At 44.3% G+C, this 19,343-nt stretch overlaps 2 protein-coding genes across 2 annotated transcripts; both read right to left on the bottom strand.

Moving 5' to 3' along the window:
* Nucleotides 1–2,647: 2,647 nt before the first annotated feature.
* LOC118650603 (F-box only protein 31-like) lies at nucleotides 2,648–13,612 on the bottom strand. Its single transcript, XM_036298968.1, has 3 exons — nucleotides 12,939–13,612; nucleotides 12,347–12,353; nucleotides 2,648–3,616 (listed from the first exon to the last, which is right to left on the bottom strand). Exons 1-3 carry the CDS (start codon nucleotides 13,610–13,612, stop codon nucleotides 2,648–2,650), a joined length of 1,650 nt encoding a protein of 549 aa, XP_036154861.1.
* Nucleotides 3,970–12,608, bottom strand: LOC118651777 (syncytin-1-like). The gene is made up of 2 exons (XM_036301314.1): nucleotides 12,338–12,608; nucleotides 3,970–6,342 (listed from the first exon to the last, which is right to left on the bottom strand). The coding sequence occupies exon 2, from the start codon at nucleotides 6,146–6,148 to the stop codon at nucleotides 4,385–4,387; it is 1,764 nt and encodes a 587-aa protein (XP_036157207.1). The 5' UTR covers nucleotides 6,149–6,342; nucleotides 12,338–12,608; the 3' UTR covers nucleotides 3,970–4,384.
* Nucleotides 13,613–19,343: the final 5,731 nt, after the last annotated feature.

The raw sequence follows: 19,343 nt of genomic DNA, 5'->3' as shown, positions 1-19,343 counted from the left end.
CAAAGTTCCAATTTAAATAGGAAGCCAGAAAAAAAGGTTATTTTATTTTCACATCAATTCATATGTCATATAGAAGAGATTAAAAACTTCTAAAGCAGTGGACTGTGATAGAGAGTGGAAGGAATCATTTTGAGGAGATATTATGTCAATTAGTTACATAGGATTTGGATCAGTGATGAGTGTATTGGAAACATTACGGACAAAAGACATGGGCATATCAGTAGAAGTAATAAAGGGCATGTATGGGAAGCAATATTTTACTTTTACTGGGAAATGAGGTGCATAAAAGGGAGTATGGGGATAAAATTAGAAAAGTAAATTGGGGAAATATTGGATACAAAGTGAAGATATTTGTATTCGTTCAGTGTTTAATAGATTTTGAAGGAAGGACTTATTTAGTTAGAATTGAGCTTCCATTATATTAGTCTGAAATAAGGACTAAAGTGGATTGGAATGGGAAGAGTCCAAATGAGGCAAGTCAGGAAACTAGGGTAACATTTGGGACACAGGTAAAGATAATCTGAAAAAGTGCAAGATGTGAGAAGAAAAGGAGTAAAATCAGATCTAGTAGGACTTGTTCACCAATTACAAACTGAAGGTAAAGAGAGGAAAGAGTCTAAAATGACTTAATCCCAGAATCAGTAATAGGATTAAGGAAGCCAGGAAAACCAACAGGATTAGGAAAAGGGAATTGAGCTGGATATACACTATCTGAAGCATAAGTAAGATATCCAAGTGGAGAAATTTAAGAGAAATTGGAAATATAGTCTGAACTATGGATTTATTTGGGGATGAACACAGAATTTTCTCTTTTTTAAGAGTTCTTTAAAATTTATTTTTGTGTGTTCTGGAAATAGGAATATTTAGGAAGGGGAAAAATGTAATTGTTTTAAATTATGATATTAGAGAGCTGATAAGTCTGATTAGAAAATACTTTAGAGATGCTTAAAATAGATGTTTTCTATTCCTAAGTCAGAAACATCTACTCTCTAGAAATGCTTCTCAGGAGATAATTTTAACTCACATTTAAAATTGGAATGGTGAAAAAATTACTTTATAACTCTCATTATCTAAATCTCATCTGTCGTAATTTAAAATAAGTACACTGATTTTAGAGACATTTCCCATTGTTGAATTGTATATTTTAATCAAATCTCATTCATTACACAATATCATGTCTAGATCTGATTTTTAATTTATCACCTTCATATTTATATTTTACTCTTGAATTCAAATGTACTGATACGTATGGCCAAGAATTTTCCATTATTCCTTAACATGTTTAACAGATTTTTAACTCTTGTCTGTTTCATTGCTATTTATAATGTATTTCACCATAACATTATGTTGATGTCTGGTTGAAATAACTTGATGGTTCAGAAATATAGTGAAAATATTAATTACGGAACACAAAAAAATGTTTTAACTTTTTATGGCCCAACAATTGAAGTGTCATTTTGGGAGTGTTCTTCATATTTAGATCTGGCCTTAGGAACCTATGGAGGTGATTTAAGTTTTCAGTATATGAGGCTTCTCCTACTCTATATGTAGTTTTACGGTGTATTACTTTTTCTACATTAGACAAAATAAATGTCAATTTTATCTGGAAATTAAAATATACCCACATATAGAGTAAATGTCCTAATCCCTTCCAAAATCTATTAATAATTTACTTTCCCTTGGACATAATTCTACTTTATCATAGACTAGAGGCCCGGTGCACAAAATTCGTGCATGGGTGGGGTGTCCCTCAGCACAGCCTGCACCCTCTCCAAACTGGGACCCCACAGGGGATGTCTGATTGCTGGCAGTCAGACATTCCTCTCACAATCTTGGACCACTGGCTCCTAACCACTCACCTGCCAGTCTGATCGCCCCCTAACTACTCCCCTGCCAACCTGATTTCCCACAGATGCCCCCCCCCCCAGCCCCTCCAGCATGATTTCCCAAACTGCCCTCCCCTGCTGGCCTGATCACCCCAACTGCCCTCCCTTGCCGTGACGTGCCTCCTCCACTGGGACTGGCCATCTTCGTGCCACCCGGAGCCACAGGACCCCCACAACTCACCGCGTGGAGCGGCAACTGGCCTGACTCTGCTGTACACACAGCCATATTGAGATGGCCATCTTGTGATGATGTGATTATTAGTATAGATCATACTTGTTCCCTTGACATCATTTGAAACAATGCTGTGCATCCTTTTTCTTTATTTTATTTTTAATAACAGCTTTATTGAGATATAATTAACATACTATAAAATCCACTCTTTTAAAATAAACAATTCAGTGTTTTTATTATTTTCAGAGTTGTAATAATCTAACAATTACCACTAAGTTTAGGATCTTTTCTTTATTTTTTCCTTTCCTTTTAAAAAGACATGCTCAGCCCTAGCTGGTTTGGCTCACTGGATAGAATCTGGGCCTGTGGATTGAGAGGTCTAGGGTTGGATTCTACCTCAGTTGCAGGCCTGCCCAGCCCTGACCCTGGTCAGGGCACATGCAGGAGGCAACCAAGCCATGTGTTTCTCTCACATCGATATTTCTCTGCCTCTCCCTCTCTCTTCCACTCTCCAAAAATCAATGGGAAAATCTCCTTGGGTGAGGATTAAAAACAAACAAACAAACAAACAAGAAGGTGGGTAATCTGGTCAGAAGGTCAAATCTCCAAAAGTACATGCAAGCTGCTCTTCCTCTGAAGCCTCTTCTCCCCGCTGTTGCCCCTGGGCAAGGAAGGGGCCGTCAGGGGGTGGGGACTGAATGTTCTTGAGCATCTCCTGGAAAGCCTGTGGGGATGGTGCTTCCGCATTCTGGAAGTTGACCTGGACTCTGCTGTACAGGCTGAGGCAATTCGGTTCCAGCCAGATGAACCCGAAGTGGTCTTCATCCAACAGGATGAAGGTTCCAGGGATGCGCTGTGGGTAGGCGGAGCCAGAGCGGGCAACAATGCCCACGCCATAGAAACCCATCCTGCAGGCTCCGGGGTAGTTCTGGTTACTTGAGCTCACACCCGCAGGCAGGACAAACTGAACAGGCTGCTCCTCCAAAGCTGCAGCCCCAGACTCCCCAACACTGGGCTGCACAGGGCTCAGCCAGCCGTGGCCCTCGCCCTCCTCAGTGCTGTCTTCTTGCTGCTGTTGCTGCTCCTGGATCACCTGCTCATGAACCTCCTGGACCAGGCGGGAGTACTTGTTGAAGTTGCTGAGGATATCATCAGACAAATGGATGCGGTGCCTGAGGTGGATCTCGATCATCTGCTGCCCAGCAGGGACGTGGTGGTCACCCGTGATCTTCGTGACCCTGGCATGCTTCCCATGGAAGCTGAGCATGACAACCTCTACGAGGCTGTAGGCATCGTGGGTGCCTTTGAAGAGGCCTGGCCTGATGAGGTCCTCCGGGTGGCTCGGGGAGAGGTAGATGCGGCGGTAGTTCTGACAGTTGTCATTCTGATGGTAGATGAGCTTCATCAGCATGAACCGCAGCCTGCGCTCCTGGAAAATGTGCTCCAGCGTCTGTCCCCATTCTTCCTGCAGCCACGCGCGTAAATCCTCTCGGCTCCCACCAGGTATCCTGTGGTGTTGCCTCATGTTGCACCTGGTGGAGAACCCGTCCTTCCGAATCTGCATGTTGTCCCGACCCGCGGGACAACAACGTGGGAACGAAGAGACACCCTAGGAGAATGAAACAAGCAAGGGACACGAAAGAATGGAGGCAAGACAAGTTCTGATCAAGCCTCAAACTTTATTTTCACAGCGGCAGAATATATACTGTTTTAGGGAAGGGGGGTGGGTAAAGGGGTCTATGGGCAGTAACCTATTACTAGTGATTTAGGATGGCTGTGCTTATTAGCGGAGATGTGTGATTTAGCAGGCTCTGGATGGCTGTGTGCTTATCAGTGGAGATGTGTGATTTAGCGGCTGTGTGAGGATAGTTTATCTTTAACTGCTGGCCAATTTGCAAGACACAGGTGGTTTCTGGTAATTAGGAGTTTCTGGAGGAACCAGAAACTTATAGTTCTTAAGATGGCTTTGTTTAAGCCAATATCTTTAATGGCTCCCAACAATTCCTCCCTTTTTCTTTATTAAGGGTGGGCTTTAACCGACTGGGGGAGTAGGGACCTGGTTCCTCCCGTGGGATGGTGGGATCCCACCGTCAGTGGCTCTTGGTATCTTTTGGGGAGGAGAGGCAGAGCCGATAGTTATGTATGGATACCAACCTCTATGCAAACCAGGTGTGCTCACAGGGAAATCCAGAGGCGGTCGAAATTTTTGTGACCTTCCCTTGCAGTGCTTTGCTGTGCACCCAGGTCGGTGCCCATGCCCTTCTCCTTCTATGGGGAGTAGGCAAGCATCCCTCTGGCGTCATGCTGTCCCCGCAGGGAGGGAGTTTTAGCAGTCATTATAATCACATTCACGGTCTAACATGGCTAGACGGTGGTAGTGTACCTGAATGGGTTTGGCCAGGACGCTATCAACCTGCTGTTTTACAAAGTCTGTTAATTTTCTAAAAGCCCAGGGGCCGAAAGCTAGGATTAGGAGAAGGCTTATAAGGGGGCCGAGAACAGGAAGCAGGTAGGGCAGGAGTCCGTTCAATCCGCTCCAAAGGGGGTTCTCGAATAATTCTCTCCGTCTCTTCACTAGATCTTCTTGTAACTTCTTTATCTTGTCTCGGACGATCCCGGATTTGTTGGCATAGAAGCAGCAGCGTTCCTGTAGGGCCAAGCATATTCCTCCCTGTTCTGCTGTGAGCAAATCTAACCCTCTTCTATTTTGTAGTACTACTTCAGCTAAGGAATCTATCTGATCTTGGAGATCATTGATAGTGCCTGAGAGAGCTTGGACATCATCAATTAGCTGGTTAGATAATTTGTTATAGGTATGCAATGCTGTTCCTAGCCCAGCTGTACCGGTAGCTACAGCTCCAGAAATTCCTAGGCCAATAAGTAAAGGGATAAATTGAACAGCCCGCTTACTGCGTCCAGCGATGTAATCAAGGCTGGGCAGGGGGACAGGTTCTCCTCCTGGGATGATGTCAATATCCGGGAGAATACTGGCCTGTACACATAATCCTGTCCAATTTGTGGGTAGGGCCGTGTAGGCCATATTTCCCCCACATACAAATACTCGTCCTGGAGCGGGACAGAGGGGTGAACTATAATTACTAATAGAAGAGCATTTTGTAAAGCTGACGAATCCTACATCTAAATCATAGCTATTATTTTTGGGTTCTTTTTGTAAACATGATGACAAGTTGAATGCAATAGGCTGAGTTCTAAAGGGTAAACTAAGGGTACAATTGTTATAGGAAGTGATGGCAGTAGCATTATTATCTGGTATGACAAGGGGCATAGCTGTGCCAAGAGTCATACATAACCAGCAATCTTCTGCGAGGGAGGGATTGGTAGTATTTAAAGCTTGAAATGTGGCCTTTAATATGTCAGAGGTTTGGGTGTCGAGATCTACGCTTCGAGACTTGGTTAAGGCCAAGGGGTGATAATTTACAGGGGGATACATATTTCTGGAAATTTCTTCAATTTGTTTTTGAACTATGGCTTCCCTAACCCTGTCTGTCGGTCCGCCGCCATCAGACACATGGATAGGTGCCTGCAGCGGCCAGCAAACAGGTTTGCCAATTTTGCCGCGGCAAGAGGCTTGGGCATATTTAGAATGTCCCCTGCTGGAGGAGTGATCATATTCGCCTCCAAACGAGCCACTGTATGTTCTCTGTAGGATAGCGGTGAGTTGTATTTTGCCCTCTGAATTAGTGCACTGTTGAACGGTGGTATAGCAGGTAGAGTGCATCTCAGTGGCTGATTGGCAGTCCGAGGGACAAGGCCCTGGCCTATCATTAATCGGGGGTATGATTTTGGGCTTTCCTACACATTTCCAGCTTGTTTTGTATCCTCCTGTTTTTAGAGGCTCAGAGATAAGGTAAGCAGTAACGGAGCCACAATCAGTTGTTCGGGTGTATTGGTGTGTCCGGGGTGTCACCGCAGTGTGACCTCCCCTGCAGTCGCAGGGAGGCCCAAAAAGCACTTTGGATAGTTCAGCTAAGTTTGGGGGGGACTGCAGCGCACCGAGGGCAGTAAGGAGCAGGACGGAGAGAATAACAACCGCCTGAGGGAACATTATAATTGTAGGAGGTTTATACATCAGTGGCCCAACAGGGACAAAAGTGTCTTCCTCCAGGTATCAGGTCAGGGTTGCGCCTACACTCACAGAGGACTGAAATGAATATAAGTAAAAAGCCAAGGAGAATTCCTATCCAAAAGTACCAGGGTAGAGAATACCAGAGCATTTTTAAGGGGCAATTACCTTGACCGGCGATGCCAGATGGCTTCGGCTTCCTGAAAGAGAAAGGGAAAAATCGTTCTCAGGGACTATTCCCCTGGATGAGTGTATTATTTCGAGGGGTTAATGGGTTTAATTAGACGTTCAGGTAACCATCGTGGTCCTTCCTCTTGCGTGTCATAGACACATGCAGATCCGCGTCCCCAAATGAGAACTGGATCAGGGCCATGCCATTTGGCGGTCATGGGATCTTTCCACATGACTTTAGCATATTGTTTTTTTGTTTCTTGGTGCCATAGCCGGTCTGCAGCAGATTTTCCTTCCTTGTCAAGTTGGAGGAAGTTTAAGGTAAATAAGGCATGAGATAGGAGATTGCGAGGAGAACCTTTGGTGGGATATGTGTTAGTTGATCTGAGTTTATTTATGGCATTTTTGAGAGTTTGGTGAGCCCGTTCAATTATTCCCTGGCCTTGGGGATTGTAAGGAATTCCAGTGATATGTTTAATGTTAAATTGAAGGCAGAAGTTTTTAAAAGCCTGGGAGGTATACCCGGGTCCATTATCTGTTTTTATTGTTTGTGGTTTCCCGAGAGTAGTTAAGCATTGGAGGACATGGGCTATAACATTCTTTGAAGCCTCACCACTATGAAGGGAGGCAAAGATAAATCCACTATAGGTATCGATGGACACATGGACGTACTTAAGATTGCCAAATTCAGATATATGGGTGATATCCATCTGCCAAATTTCATTAGGAAGTAGGCCCCTGGGGTTGACTCCTAGGTGAGGAAGAGGGAGGAGAGTAACACATCCTGGACAATTTTTAACTATTTGTCTGGCTTGTTCTCTGGTGATTTTAAACAGGAGGCGTAACGTATGGGCATTTACGTGGTGGAGGCTATGATATTGCTTGGCTTTAGAAATCAGGTCTATAGAAAGGGAACATGTGAGGCGAGTGTGTCTGTCTGCGAGGGCGTTGCCATGAGAGAGAGGGCCGGGGAGATCGGTGTGAGCCCTTAGGTGCCCTATATAAAAGGGAACATTTCTTGCTATGATAAGGGCCTGGAGCTGGTGGAAGAGTGGGACTGCATTAGTAGATGGCTTGATATAGGGTACTGTTTCTAGTGAGGGTATTGAGAGTGCTATATAAGCGCTGTCGGTGTAGAGGTTAAAGGGGGTGTTAGGTAATTTTGTGAATACTTGGAGGATTGCATATAATTCAACAAGTTGTGCAGACTTGAAGGGGGATGGGGTGGTATAAGGTTGGTTGTCAATGATATAAGCAGCTGTACCACTAGAGGATCCATCTGTAAATACCAGGGAAGCTTGTTTTAGTGGTATTTTTGAGGTGATTTTAGGAAATATAAATGGATGTAAACGGGCAAAATGGATTAGTTTATGAGGGGGATAGTGGCTATCAATCTTTCCCTGGAATGAGGAGAGAGATATAGCCCAATCATCCTCATTTTGTGAGAGCCAGTTTATTTGTTCCTTAGTATAGGGAAGAATGAGTTGATCAGGGTCTTTGCCAAAATGGTGTCGGCTTTTTTCTCTGCCAACTTTTAAGAGGAGAGCAACTAGGGAGGGATATGAGACAAGTACTTTAGATGGGGAAGAGGGTAGGTGAACCCACAAGAGGGGGTTATCTTGCCATAAAAGTCCAGTGGGAGTATGGGGTGTAGCACAAATAATGAAGGTGAAGGGTTTATTGTATGAAATGAATGTTATTTGCTGTTGTTGTATGGCTTTGTTAATTATGTGGAGAGTTTCTCTTGCTTTTGGGGAGAGAGTACGGGGGGATAACGGGTCTGGGTCTCCTTGTAGAATATCAAAGAGGGGTTTTAAGTCATGAGTGGTGAGTTTGAGATAAGGTCTAAGCCAGTTGATATCGCCTAAGAATTTTTGAAAGTCATTAAGGGTGTGTAAATGCGAGGTTTTTAGTTGAATTTTCTGTGTGGTGATTTTATTGGAGTTTAACTCAAAGCCTAGGTAATAGTAGGGATCTTTAAGCTGGGCCTTATTAGGGGCGATTTGGAGCCCAAAGGAAGCAAGTTGGCGGGTTAATTCTTGGCTGCATTTGAGCACCTCGGAGGTGGAAGCTCCTGCTAAGAGGATATCATCCATATAATGGATAATATAGATATAGGGCCATCGTGTTCTGAGAGGGTCTATGGCTTGGGCAACAAATTTTTGACAGAGTGTGGGGCTGTTTGCCATGCCTTGGGGGAGGACTTTCCATTGATATCGTTGCATTGGACCTTTGAAGTTAGTGACTGGGAGGCTAAATGCAAAGCGTTCCCTGTCCTGGGGATGCAGGGGGATGGTAAAAAAACAATCTTTAAGATCGATAATGATTTTGAAATAATTAGCTGGGATAGCTATGGGAGAGGGGAGGCCAGGTTGGAGGGCTCCCATGGTAAACATCGTTTTATTGATTTCTCTGAGATCTTGGAGGAGCCTCCATGCCCCACTTTTCTTTTTTATTACGAAAATGGGGGTGTTCCAAGGAGAAGTAGTGGGCTCTAGATGTCCGGCAGCCAGTTGTTCCTGCACTAACCTAGTGGCAGCCGAAAGTTTTTCATTTGTTAAAGGCCATTGATCTACCCACACAGGGGAATTGGACTTCCATTTGATTTTGTCTGCATGGGGTACAGGGAAGTCAATGGCCGTTATGAAAAATTTTTACTTCCTAGTCCTGAACGATCAATGTTGGAATCAACTGAGATAGGGTGTTTGATGCCTTGATTGTTTTTTCCAAGTCCTTGCCCAGGGAGATAGCCCTGATTGAGCATTAATTGAGTTACAATTTCATTAGGACTGCACATAATGAGTTTTAACTGAGATAGTATATCACGACCCCATAGATTAACAGGAAGATTGGGGACTACATAGGGTTGTACCTGCCCAGAGTTGCCTTCATCGTCGGTCCAGGTTAAGACCTTTGAGCTTTGTTTAGGATTGGTAGATTGGCCAATACCCTTGAGGTGAGTTATAGTTGTTGTAGTGGGCCAAGAAGTTGGCCAGAGATGGGCAGCAATGACAGTGGCATCTGCCCCCGTGTCAATTAATCCTTTAAATGATTTTCCATCTAATTTAAGGGTAAGTAAAGGTCTTTCAGGAGTAATTTGTTGTACCCAATAGGTATTAGAGGAGCCAAAGGCAGCATTTAATCTGGGGTTTTTATTGTTGCTTTTATTTGTAGAATCTAAGGGGAGTAGTATGAGCTGAGCTATTCTTTTTCCTTTCTGGATAGATATAGGGCCTGTCGGGGCTGATGCTAGGAGAGTAATTTGTCCCGTGTAGTCATTATCAACAACTCCTGGGGTAATGTGGAGGCCAGCCAACGTAGAGCTTCCTCGTCCTAAGATTAGGCCAAATGTTCTAGGGGGTAGGGGTCCATAAGCCTCTGTAGGGATAAGTTGAATCCCTTGTTCCGGGGTTAGTATTGTGTTGGAGGCGGAACAGAGGTCCAATCCTGCGCTTCCCGGAGTGGCGCGGCAGAGGGAGTTGACTGCTCGGGGAAGGCTCGTTTCTGTGTTTGAGCTTGGGGAACGAACCTGGCTGCCCCTAGGTTCTGTTCTGATGGTGGGGCCAGGGGCTGGCCCCTCTGGGAGTTTCCCTGTTTTGGTAGAAGTGGTTTACCTTCAATGTCTGTTTGGGAATGACACTCACTGGCCCAATGTAAGCCGCGTCGGCATCGAGGGCAAATTGTTTTAGGGAGTGCGCGGGGCTGTGTCCCTGCTGGGCACTCACGAGCAAAATGCCCTGACTGCTTACAATTAAAACAAGTTTTTTGTTGCTTATCCTTGGTAAAGTCCTTAAGCGCAGCCCCTATGGCTAGTCCAATGGCATGGGAGGTTCCTATACCTGAGCAAAGTTTGATATAATCAGAGAGACTGCCACAGCGATGGGGTCGTATAGTCTCCTGGCAAGACGGGTTAGCATTTTCATAGGCCAGGTGTTTAATAAAGGCGCTTTCTGTTTCTCCTTCCCCGACTAGTCGTTCAGCCGCGTCAGTTAAGCGGCTGACGAAATCACTGTACGGTTCATCAGGGCCCTGGCGAATTTTTGCTAAGGAGGTGGTAGCTGAACCTTTAGGCGGAAGGCGCCGCCAAGCCTTAAGGGCGGCGTTTTGGATTTGGGCTAAAAGGCCGGGGGGGAAGGCTGCTTGAGCTTCATTGGTGTCATAGGGGCTGCGCCCAAGTAGCTTATCCCTAGTCCATGAGCGAGAGGTCTTACTTTCACTATTGCGCTGCGCGGTTTCGCGGCAGTTTTCCACAAAATCCGTACGCCATAGGACATACTCCCCTCCTGCTAACGTGGCTCGCGCCAGGGAAAGCCAATCGTTAGGGGTCAGCCATCCATCGCTCAGGCTTTCGATTAAGGCTAGGGTGAAAGGGGCAGTAGGGCCATAATTGGTTACAGCCGCTTTTAAATCTTTTAAATGTTTTAGGTTTAAGCGGCGGTATGTTTGGCCTTTGGCTTGGTTTTTTGTTTGATCCTGGTATGAAACGGGGTCCTCTGTATCAGAGGCTTCATCTGTAGAATTTTGGTCTCGGTTTTGCGAGTCAGGAGAGTCCCCCTCCCCGTCCTCCTCGGGGAGAGGTACGTCCTCCGGAGGAGGTCCGGAGTTGTGACTACGGGTAACTGGAAATGCGAGGACAGGGGTTTTAGATTTTAGATTTTTTGTGGGTTTTTTAGGAGGCTGGGTGGGTTGATTGGGGCTTAGGGATGTGAGTTCAGCCTCGAGGGCTCGGATTTCTTTGACAAGTTGGACGTGTTCCCGTTTTTGCTGTAGGATTTCCTTTAGTGAGGAAATTTCCTGAGTTAGGGAGATTTTAGCTTGCCGGATAGGATCGGGGGAGGGAGAGGGGCCGTGGAATGGTTCCAGGGCTGGAATTCGAAAAATAGGGATGTTTAGTGAGGGGTCGGGGTTGTAAGGAGGGGGCCTAAAGGATTTATTAGAGGTGCTACGAAGAGCCGGCGCTGTAAAACGCCAGGGGTCTTTATTATTGTGATAATGGGCGGCCTGATTTTCTAAGGTTTTCTCATCCTCTGGAGACAGGTGGTCCTCCAGATGTCTTCGGGAGGTGAGGGAAGGATAGATACTTGAGATTTTAGGGGGAGGGGTTTCAGGTTTATTACAGATGTCTGGAGATTTTTTGTCAGGCTGAGATTTAGTGATTTCTTTAGAGAGTGCCGTGGGCTCCTCAGGGATATCAACAGATACTGAAGGGCAGGCAGAGGGTGGTCGGGAGCTATCCCTAAGGGCCGTTTCCGCTGTTTTTATTATGTCTTGGATGTCAGGGTCTTTAGGGTGGACCTTAAGGATGTCCTGGATAAGATTCCAATATGAGAAGGCGGAGACAGGGATCTTTTCAGGGCCAAAGGTTTGATAGAAATCCTGAAGGGCATCGCCTACTCTTTTCCATCGTCTATGGTCAATAGTGCCCTCTAGGGGGAACCATGGGCAGGTCTCATGAATAAAGGAGAAGAATTGTCTAAGATCCTTTCTCTTAACCCTTACTCCCCGTGTCCTGAGGGACTCCTTGAGCCCACCTAGAAATACCTCATGAGAGTTCAATGAGTTGCCCATTATTTTGGCTGGATAGTTCTCAAGATTTCCTCCTCCACGTAAGCCTCTGGGACGTATAAACCCCGTGCCAGGTCAGCTGGGAATTTCTTAAATCCCTGGTGATCCTTATGTAGCCGCTCTCCTTTTACCTTACGGCCTCTGCTCGCGTGTCATAGGTTGGGATGTATAAGCCCCATACCAGGATGGCAACCACTAAGACTTAGCGAGCTCAGAGTTTGCCAGAGAGGGCGACACAGGTCGGGCCAGAGAAAAATTACTTTTCCCAGTGATTCAGAGTTTTCACTGCCGGTGTCGGGTACCCTTCACTCTTCCCCGAACGGCGAGGTGAAGTGCTTATTAGTGGACTGGAGGGAGATCAAGAAAACTAAAAAAGGCCAGCCAAAGGGGGTGCCAAAGAGGGTGAAGGCTCTCAAGAGGTATTTTGAAATTCTTGCTTGGAAAGCTTCGTCTGCTTACCTTCACAACGATCTGTCTCACGGGCGGGTGAAACCGTGGCGATCAAGATGCCGAGTCTTCACTCACGAGTCAATACTGCGCGGCGACTCTATGGGGTGCCTGGCCAGGCGCTTCAAGCAGACGTTCTCGCAGGGGGTCCCCAGGGCCCCACGTTGGGCGCCAGACTGTCCCGACCCGCGGGACAACAACGTGGGAACGAAGAGACACCCTAGGAGAATGAAACAAGCAAGGGACACGAAAGAATGGAGGCAAGACAAGTTCTGATCAAGCCTCAAACTTTATTTTCACAGCGGCAGAATATATACTGTTTTAGGGAAGGGGGGTGGGTAAAGGGGTCTATGGGCAGTAACCTATTACTAGTGATTTAGGATGGCTGTGCTTATTAGCGGAGATGTGTGATTTAGCAGGCTCTGGATGGCTGTGTGCTTATCAGTGGAGATGTGTGATTTAGCGGCTGTGTGAGGATAGTTTATCTTTAACTGCTGGCCAATTTGCAAGACACAGGTGGTTTCTGGTAATTAGGAGTTTCTGGAGGAACCAGAAACTTATAGTTCTTAAGATGGCTTTGTTTAAGCCAATATCTTTAATGGCTCCCAACAGCATGTGGCAGCTGTGGGGCCCTTGGCGGCCATACGTGCACTCCACTGTGGCCGATTTCCTCTCTGTCAGGCGAATTCTAAACGTGGGCTTGAACAGCATTGAGTTATCCACCTGGGGGTCAAGGAGAGACAGGTACGTCTGACCAATAATGCATAAGCCGTCCACCACTACATACAGCAGTCCTCCACAGGGCCAGTTATCTGGCTGCCACAATCCCAAAATGTGTCTGCATGGGTGGAACAACTTCTCATAGAGTTCTCGCCAAGACACACCCATCATCTCCAGGTTCTGCAAGTTTTCACAAGCGCCATACTCTTCCCAGCAGCGCTGTCTCCAGATGCTGTCGGTGTGCAGGATGCGGTGGAATTTGGCGCTGGCCTGGGCCAGGCTGAGCAGGTCGGTGCCAGGGGGCGAGGCGAAGATCTCTACCAGCAGCTCAGGAGGCAGGTCCTGCAGCGAGCAGCGCGGGGGCAGCCGGGATGGCATGGGGCTCCTGATCCCTCCGCTCCCAGCAGAGGACCGAGTCGCCATGTCCGCCTCCACGTGCTGCTCTTCAGGGGCCCCGGCCGGCATGCTGTTGGCCGCAGTCATCTCAGCTGGTCCCAGGCGCTGCTGGCGACACTGGCATCCTCGCGAAGGGCCTGGGCCGCAGAGGCAAGCGCACTCCTGCTCCATGCCTGGCTGAGTAAGTAGCAGGGAGCTTCGCAGCCAGGCTTTAAGCTGGCACTTCCTGCCCAAGAGCCCAGCCACGCCCCCCCCGGGCCTAGCCACGCCCCCTCAGAGAAGAGCCAATTATAGGACTTGAGCAACACTCCGGAGAAACCCATACCATTAATATTCGCCTCCCTTTCCCAGTGCTCCCTCCCTGTCCTCCCACCCTAGCCCTAGCCCCAGGCAGTCACGAATCTGCTTTCTTTATGGATATGCCTCCAGGGATATGCCTATGGGGACATTTCACATAAATGCAGTCATAATATCTGGTCTTTTGTGACTGGCTTCTTTCACTTAACATTTTAAAGTTTTATGTATGTTATATCATGTCCTGGTATTTTGTTTCTTTATATTGGTGAATTATAGTCTAGTGTATGGGTATACTACATTTTGTTTACCCATCCATCAGCTGATAAATATTTGGGTTGTTTCCAGTTTGGGGCACTTATGAATATTATGTACAACATTTTGTGTGAACATGTTTCCATTTCTCTTGGGTATGTACCTACAAGTGGAACTTTTGGGTCATATGGTAACTCTATGATTTAACATGTTGCGGAACTGCCAAAACATTTTCCAGCCCTTGCTGGTTTGGCTCAGTGGATAGAGCATTGGCCTGAGGAATGAAAGGTCCCAAGTTTGATTCCAGTCAAGGGCATGTACCTTGGTTGCAGGCACATCCCCAGTAGGAGGTGTTCAGGAGGCAGATGATCAATGTTTCTCTCTCATTGATGTTTCTAACTCTCTATCCCTCTCCCTTCCTGTCTGTAAAACATCAATAAAAATATATTTTAAAAAGGGTTAAACAAAACAAAACTTTTTCCAATGTGGCCCCACTATTTTACATTCCCATTAGCAATGTACCAGGGATCCAATTTCTCTACATTCTCATTAATGCTTTTTAATATATATATATATATATTTTTTTTTTATGCCAAGCAACCTATATGGTTGCTTTTGCTAAAAAATATAGGAATCCCAGCAACAACACAGCGCCGGTAACTAACTATTATGCAGCCAGCTCTGGGCAGTGAACTTCCACTGGACAGAGAGGCCCTATAGCCTCAGAGGCCAACCCCAGAACACTGCCACCCAGAGGCTGACCCACAAACTGACTCTTTGCTAAACACAAAATAAGGCAGTCTGGGAAACAAATGCGGCTTGCTTTAAAATAAGGACTGTGGTTTACAACACAGAGGAACAGTGTATCGCAGGGAAACTCAACACTCTCCTGAATACCTGGCAGGTCTAAGGCGAGCCACACTGAAGAATAGAAGAACCGAAGGACCTTCACTACTGCAATTTTTTTTTTTTCACCTTTTAACTAAGAATCCAATTTTTTTCTTTTTTTTTCTTTTCTTCTTTTTTTTTCTTCTTTTTTCCATCATCTGATTTTACCCTTTTAATTACTACCTTCTTATTTTTAACCAGTATTATTACTGCTACCATTTTACCATTTTTTTTAAGTCCCATTTTATTTTCTCTTTATTTTATTTTGGGATTAGTGTTCTCCATTCTATTTTCATCGTTATATTATTGGTTGTTTCTAGTTTGCATTCATCTCCAGGGAGCTGTTGCTGGAATTTGTTGGGATTAATGGCTGTTCTATAGGAGTATTCTCCTCATATAAAAAAGTCTCTTCCCCTCTTCCACTTCATTCTCTCTTTTCGCTCTTTTTTTTTTCTTTTCTTTTTTTTTCTCGCTTTTATTTTCCCCCCTCCTTTTTCCCAATTTCATTTTTGCACTCCTTTTTTTGGTCCCTACTTTTCTTTTCTTTTTTCTCTTTTATCTTTTTCTCTTCCTTCTTCCTTATCCCCTAATTCTATTAATTCAGGTGGTCACCTTTATTTGGGGTTATTAATATCGTGAATATATTTGTGTATAGTACCTGGTACGTGGTGCCTTGTTGTGTTGTATTTTGTGCCTTTAAATCAAAGCAGCAGATCCAAGCAACAGCAACCTCCTGAGCACCACACCCTCTGCTGAGGAACAGCAGCTGTACGTGAAACCTCGCCCCACCAGCCAGAAGAGCCACCACAGCTGTGAACAGCACCCACCAGAGGAGCTGCTGCCAACTGAGGAGCAGCTGCTACCGCAACCGCCCGAAGAGCAACCACAGACCAAGGAGTCACTGCCACCAAGGGAGCAACCACTGAACAACTCAACATCTAGATATGTCAGTGAGATCAAACATGGGTAGACAAAGAAACCCCCAAAGGAAAGAGAAGGAGGACTCTCCAGAAAAGCAGCTAAGTAATACAGAGGCATGCAACATGACAGAAAAAGAATTCAGAATAAGGGTCCTAGAGTGCATAAACCGGATGGAGGAAAAAATCAACAACGTCTGCAAGAAGCAAGAAGAAACAGATGAAAAAATCGATAACATATGGAAGAAGCTAGAAGAAACAGATGAAAAAATCAACAACTTAAGTAAGACCCAAGAAGAAATGAAGAGTAATATAGCTGCAATGAAAAACTCCATTGAAAGTATCAACAGTAGACTAGGAGAAGCGGAGGACCGAATTAGTGAATTAGAAGACAAGGAAGCAAAACACACCCAAAATGTACTGCAATTGGAGAAAAAAATTAAAAGACAGGAGGAGAGCCTAAGGGAGCTTTGGGACAACATGAAACGAAACAACATACGAATAATAGGGGTACCAGAACAACAGAAGGATGAACAAGTATTAGAAAACCTATTAGAAGAAATAATATCAGAAAACTTCCCTGAGGTGGGGAAGAAAAAAGTCACACAAGCCCAGAGAGTCCCAAACAAGGTGAACCCGAAAAGACCCACACCAAGACACATCATAATTACCATGGCAAATGTTCAGGACAAAGAGAGAATCTTACAGGCTGCAAGAGAGAGACGGAAAGTTACATACAAGGGATCTCCCATTAGATTGTCAAATGATTTCTCAACAGAAACACATCAGGCCAGAAAAGAATGGACAGAAATTTACAAAGTGATGCAAAGCAAAGGACTGAATCCAAGAATACTCTATCCAGCAAGGCTATCATTCAAACTTGAAGGGGAAATAAGAAGCTTCACAGACAAAAAAAAAGGCTAAGGGAGTTTATCACCACCAAGCCAGCAATGCAAGGAATGCGAAAGTGACTGGTATAAAAATAAGAAATAAAAAGCTCAGAAAGAAAACAGCCACACAAAACCAGAAATGGCTACAAACAAGTACCTTTCAATAATAACGTTAAACGTATGCGGACTAAATGCTCCAAACAAAAGACATCGAGTGGCTGAATGGATAAAAAAACATGACCCATACATCTGCTGTCTACAAGAAACCCACCTCATTAGAAGGGACTCACACAGATTGAAAGTGAAAGGATGGAAAAATATCTTTCAGGCAAATGGAAAGGAAAAGAAAGCTGGGGTAGCAATACTTATATCGGACAAAATAGACCTCAAAGTGAAGGCCATAACAAGAGATAAGGAAGGCCACTTCATAATACTAAAGGGATCAATACAACAAGAAGATATAACCCTGGTAAACATATGTGCACCCAATGCAGGAGCACCCAAATTCATAAAAAAACTCCTGGAAGATATCAAAGGAGAGATCGACAACAATACAATCATAGTAGGGGACTTTAATACACCACTGACAAGACTGGATAAGCCCTCTAGACAAACAATCAGCAAAGATACAGCAATCCTAAATGACTCACTAGATCAGATGGACTTAATAGACATCTTCAGAACACTTCACCCCAAAGCCAGGGAATATACATTCTACTCAAATGCTCATAAGACATATTCAAAAATAGACCATATATTGGGCCACAAGCAAAGTATCCCCAAATTCAAGAAGATTGAAATCATAAAAAGCGTCTTCGCAGACCACGATGGCATAATATTAGAAATAAACTACAATAAAAACAACCCAAAATACTCAAACACCTAGAAGCTGAATAGCATGCTATTAAATATTGATTGGGTTACCAATGAAATCAAAGAAGAAATTCGAAACATCCTGGAAACTAATGACAATGAAAACACAACAATCCAAAACCTGCGGGACACAATGAAAGCAGTCCTGAGAGGGAAGTTTATAGCTCTACAGGCCTATCTCAAAAAACAAGAAGAAATGGTAGGAAATCATCTAACTCTACAACACAAAGAATTAGAAAGAGAGCAACAAGAAAACCCCAGAGTGAGCAGAAGGAAGGAGATAATAAAGATTAGAGCAGAAATAAATGACATAGAGACCAAAAAAAACAATACAGAAAATCAATGAAACCAAGAGCTGGTTCTTTGAAAGGATAAACAAGATTGACAAGCCTCTAGCCAGACTCACCAAGAAGCAAAGAGAGAGGACCCAAATAAATAAAATCAGAAACGATAGAGGCGAAATAACAACAGACCCCACAGAAATACAAATGATTGTTAAAAAATACTATGGACAGCTCTACTCCAACAAACTAGACAACCTGGAGGAAATGGACAAATTCCTAGAAAAATACAACATTCCAAAACTCAATCAGGAAGAATCTAAAAATCTCAACAGGCCAATAACTATGGAAGAAATTGAAGCAGTCATCAAAAAGCTTCCAGCAAACAAAAGCCCAGGACCAGACGGCTTCACAGGGGAGTTTTACCAAACATTCAAGGAAGAACTAAAACCTATCCTCCTCAGACTACTACAAAAAATTCAAGAGGAAGGAACACTTCCAAGCTCATTCTATGAAGCCAGCATCACCCTAATACCAAAACCAGGTAAAGACAACACAATGAAAGAGAATTACAGGCCAATATCCCTCATGAACATAGATGCCAAAATCCTCAACAAAATCTTAGCAAATCGGATCCAGCAGTACATCAGAAAGATCATACACCATGACCAAATAGGATTTATCCCAGGGATGCAAGGATGGTACAATATCCGCAAATCAATAAATGTGATACATCACATAAACAAATTGAAAGAAAAAAACCACATGGTCATATCAATTGATGCAGAAAAAGCATTTGACAAAATTCAACACCCATTTTTGATAAAAGCTCTCAGCAAGGTGGGAGTAGAAGGATCATACCTCAACATAATAAAAGCCATATATGACAGGCCCACAGCCAACATCATACTCAATGGACAAAAACTAACACCATTTCCCCTAAGAACAGAAACAAGACAGGGATGCCCACTCTCACCACTTCTGTTCAACATAGTACTGGAAGTGTTAGCCATTGCAATTCGGCAAGAAGAAGAAATAAAAGGCATCCAAATTGGAAAAGAGGAAGTAAAACTGTCCTTATTTGCAGACGACATGATATTATACATACAAAACCCTAGAGATTCCATCAAAAAACTACTAGACTAAATACATGAATTTGGCAATGTAGCAGGATACAAAATTAACCCCAAGAAATCTGAGGCATTTCTATACACCAATAGTGAACTTTCAGAAAGAGAGATTATAAAAACAATCCCGTTTACCATCCCACCAAAAAAATTAAGCTACCTAGGAATAAACTTAACTAAAGAGGTAAAAGACCTCTACTCAGAAAACTACAGGACATTGAAAAAAGAGATAGAGGAAGACATAAACAGATGGAAGAACATACCGTGTTCATGGATTGGTAGAATCAACATCATTAAAATGTCCATACTACCCAAAGCAATCTATAAATTCAACGCACTTCCCATTAAATTACCAATGGCATACTTCAGAGATCTAG

This window comes from Myotis myotis, unplaced genomic scaffold, assembly GCF_014108235.1.
Source record: "Myotis myotis isolate mMyoMyo1 unplaced genomic scaffold, mMyoMyo1.p scaffold_m19_p_3, whole genome shotgun sequence".
Classification (NCBI taxonomy): Eukaryota; Metazoa; Chordata; class Mammalia; order Chiroptera; family Vespertilionidae; genus Myotis; species Myotis myotis.
Note: the sequence above shows the minus strand (reverse complement) of the source record. Positions and strands in the feature narration are given on the sequence as shown.

Bases quoted from the DNA above. Each gene is read 5' to 3' on its own strand.
- LOC118650603 (XM_036298968.1), bottom strand. From the start codon at position 13,612: ATGGAGCAGGAGTGCGCTTGCCTCTGCGGCCCAGGCCCTTCGCGAGGA.
- LOC118651777 (XM_036301314.1), bottom strand. From the start codon at position 6,148: ATGTATAAACCTCCTACAATTATAATGTTCCCTCAGGCGGTTGTTATT.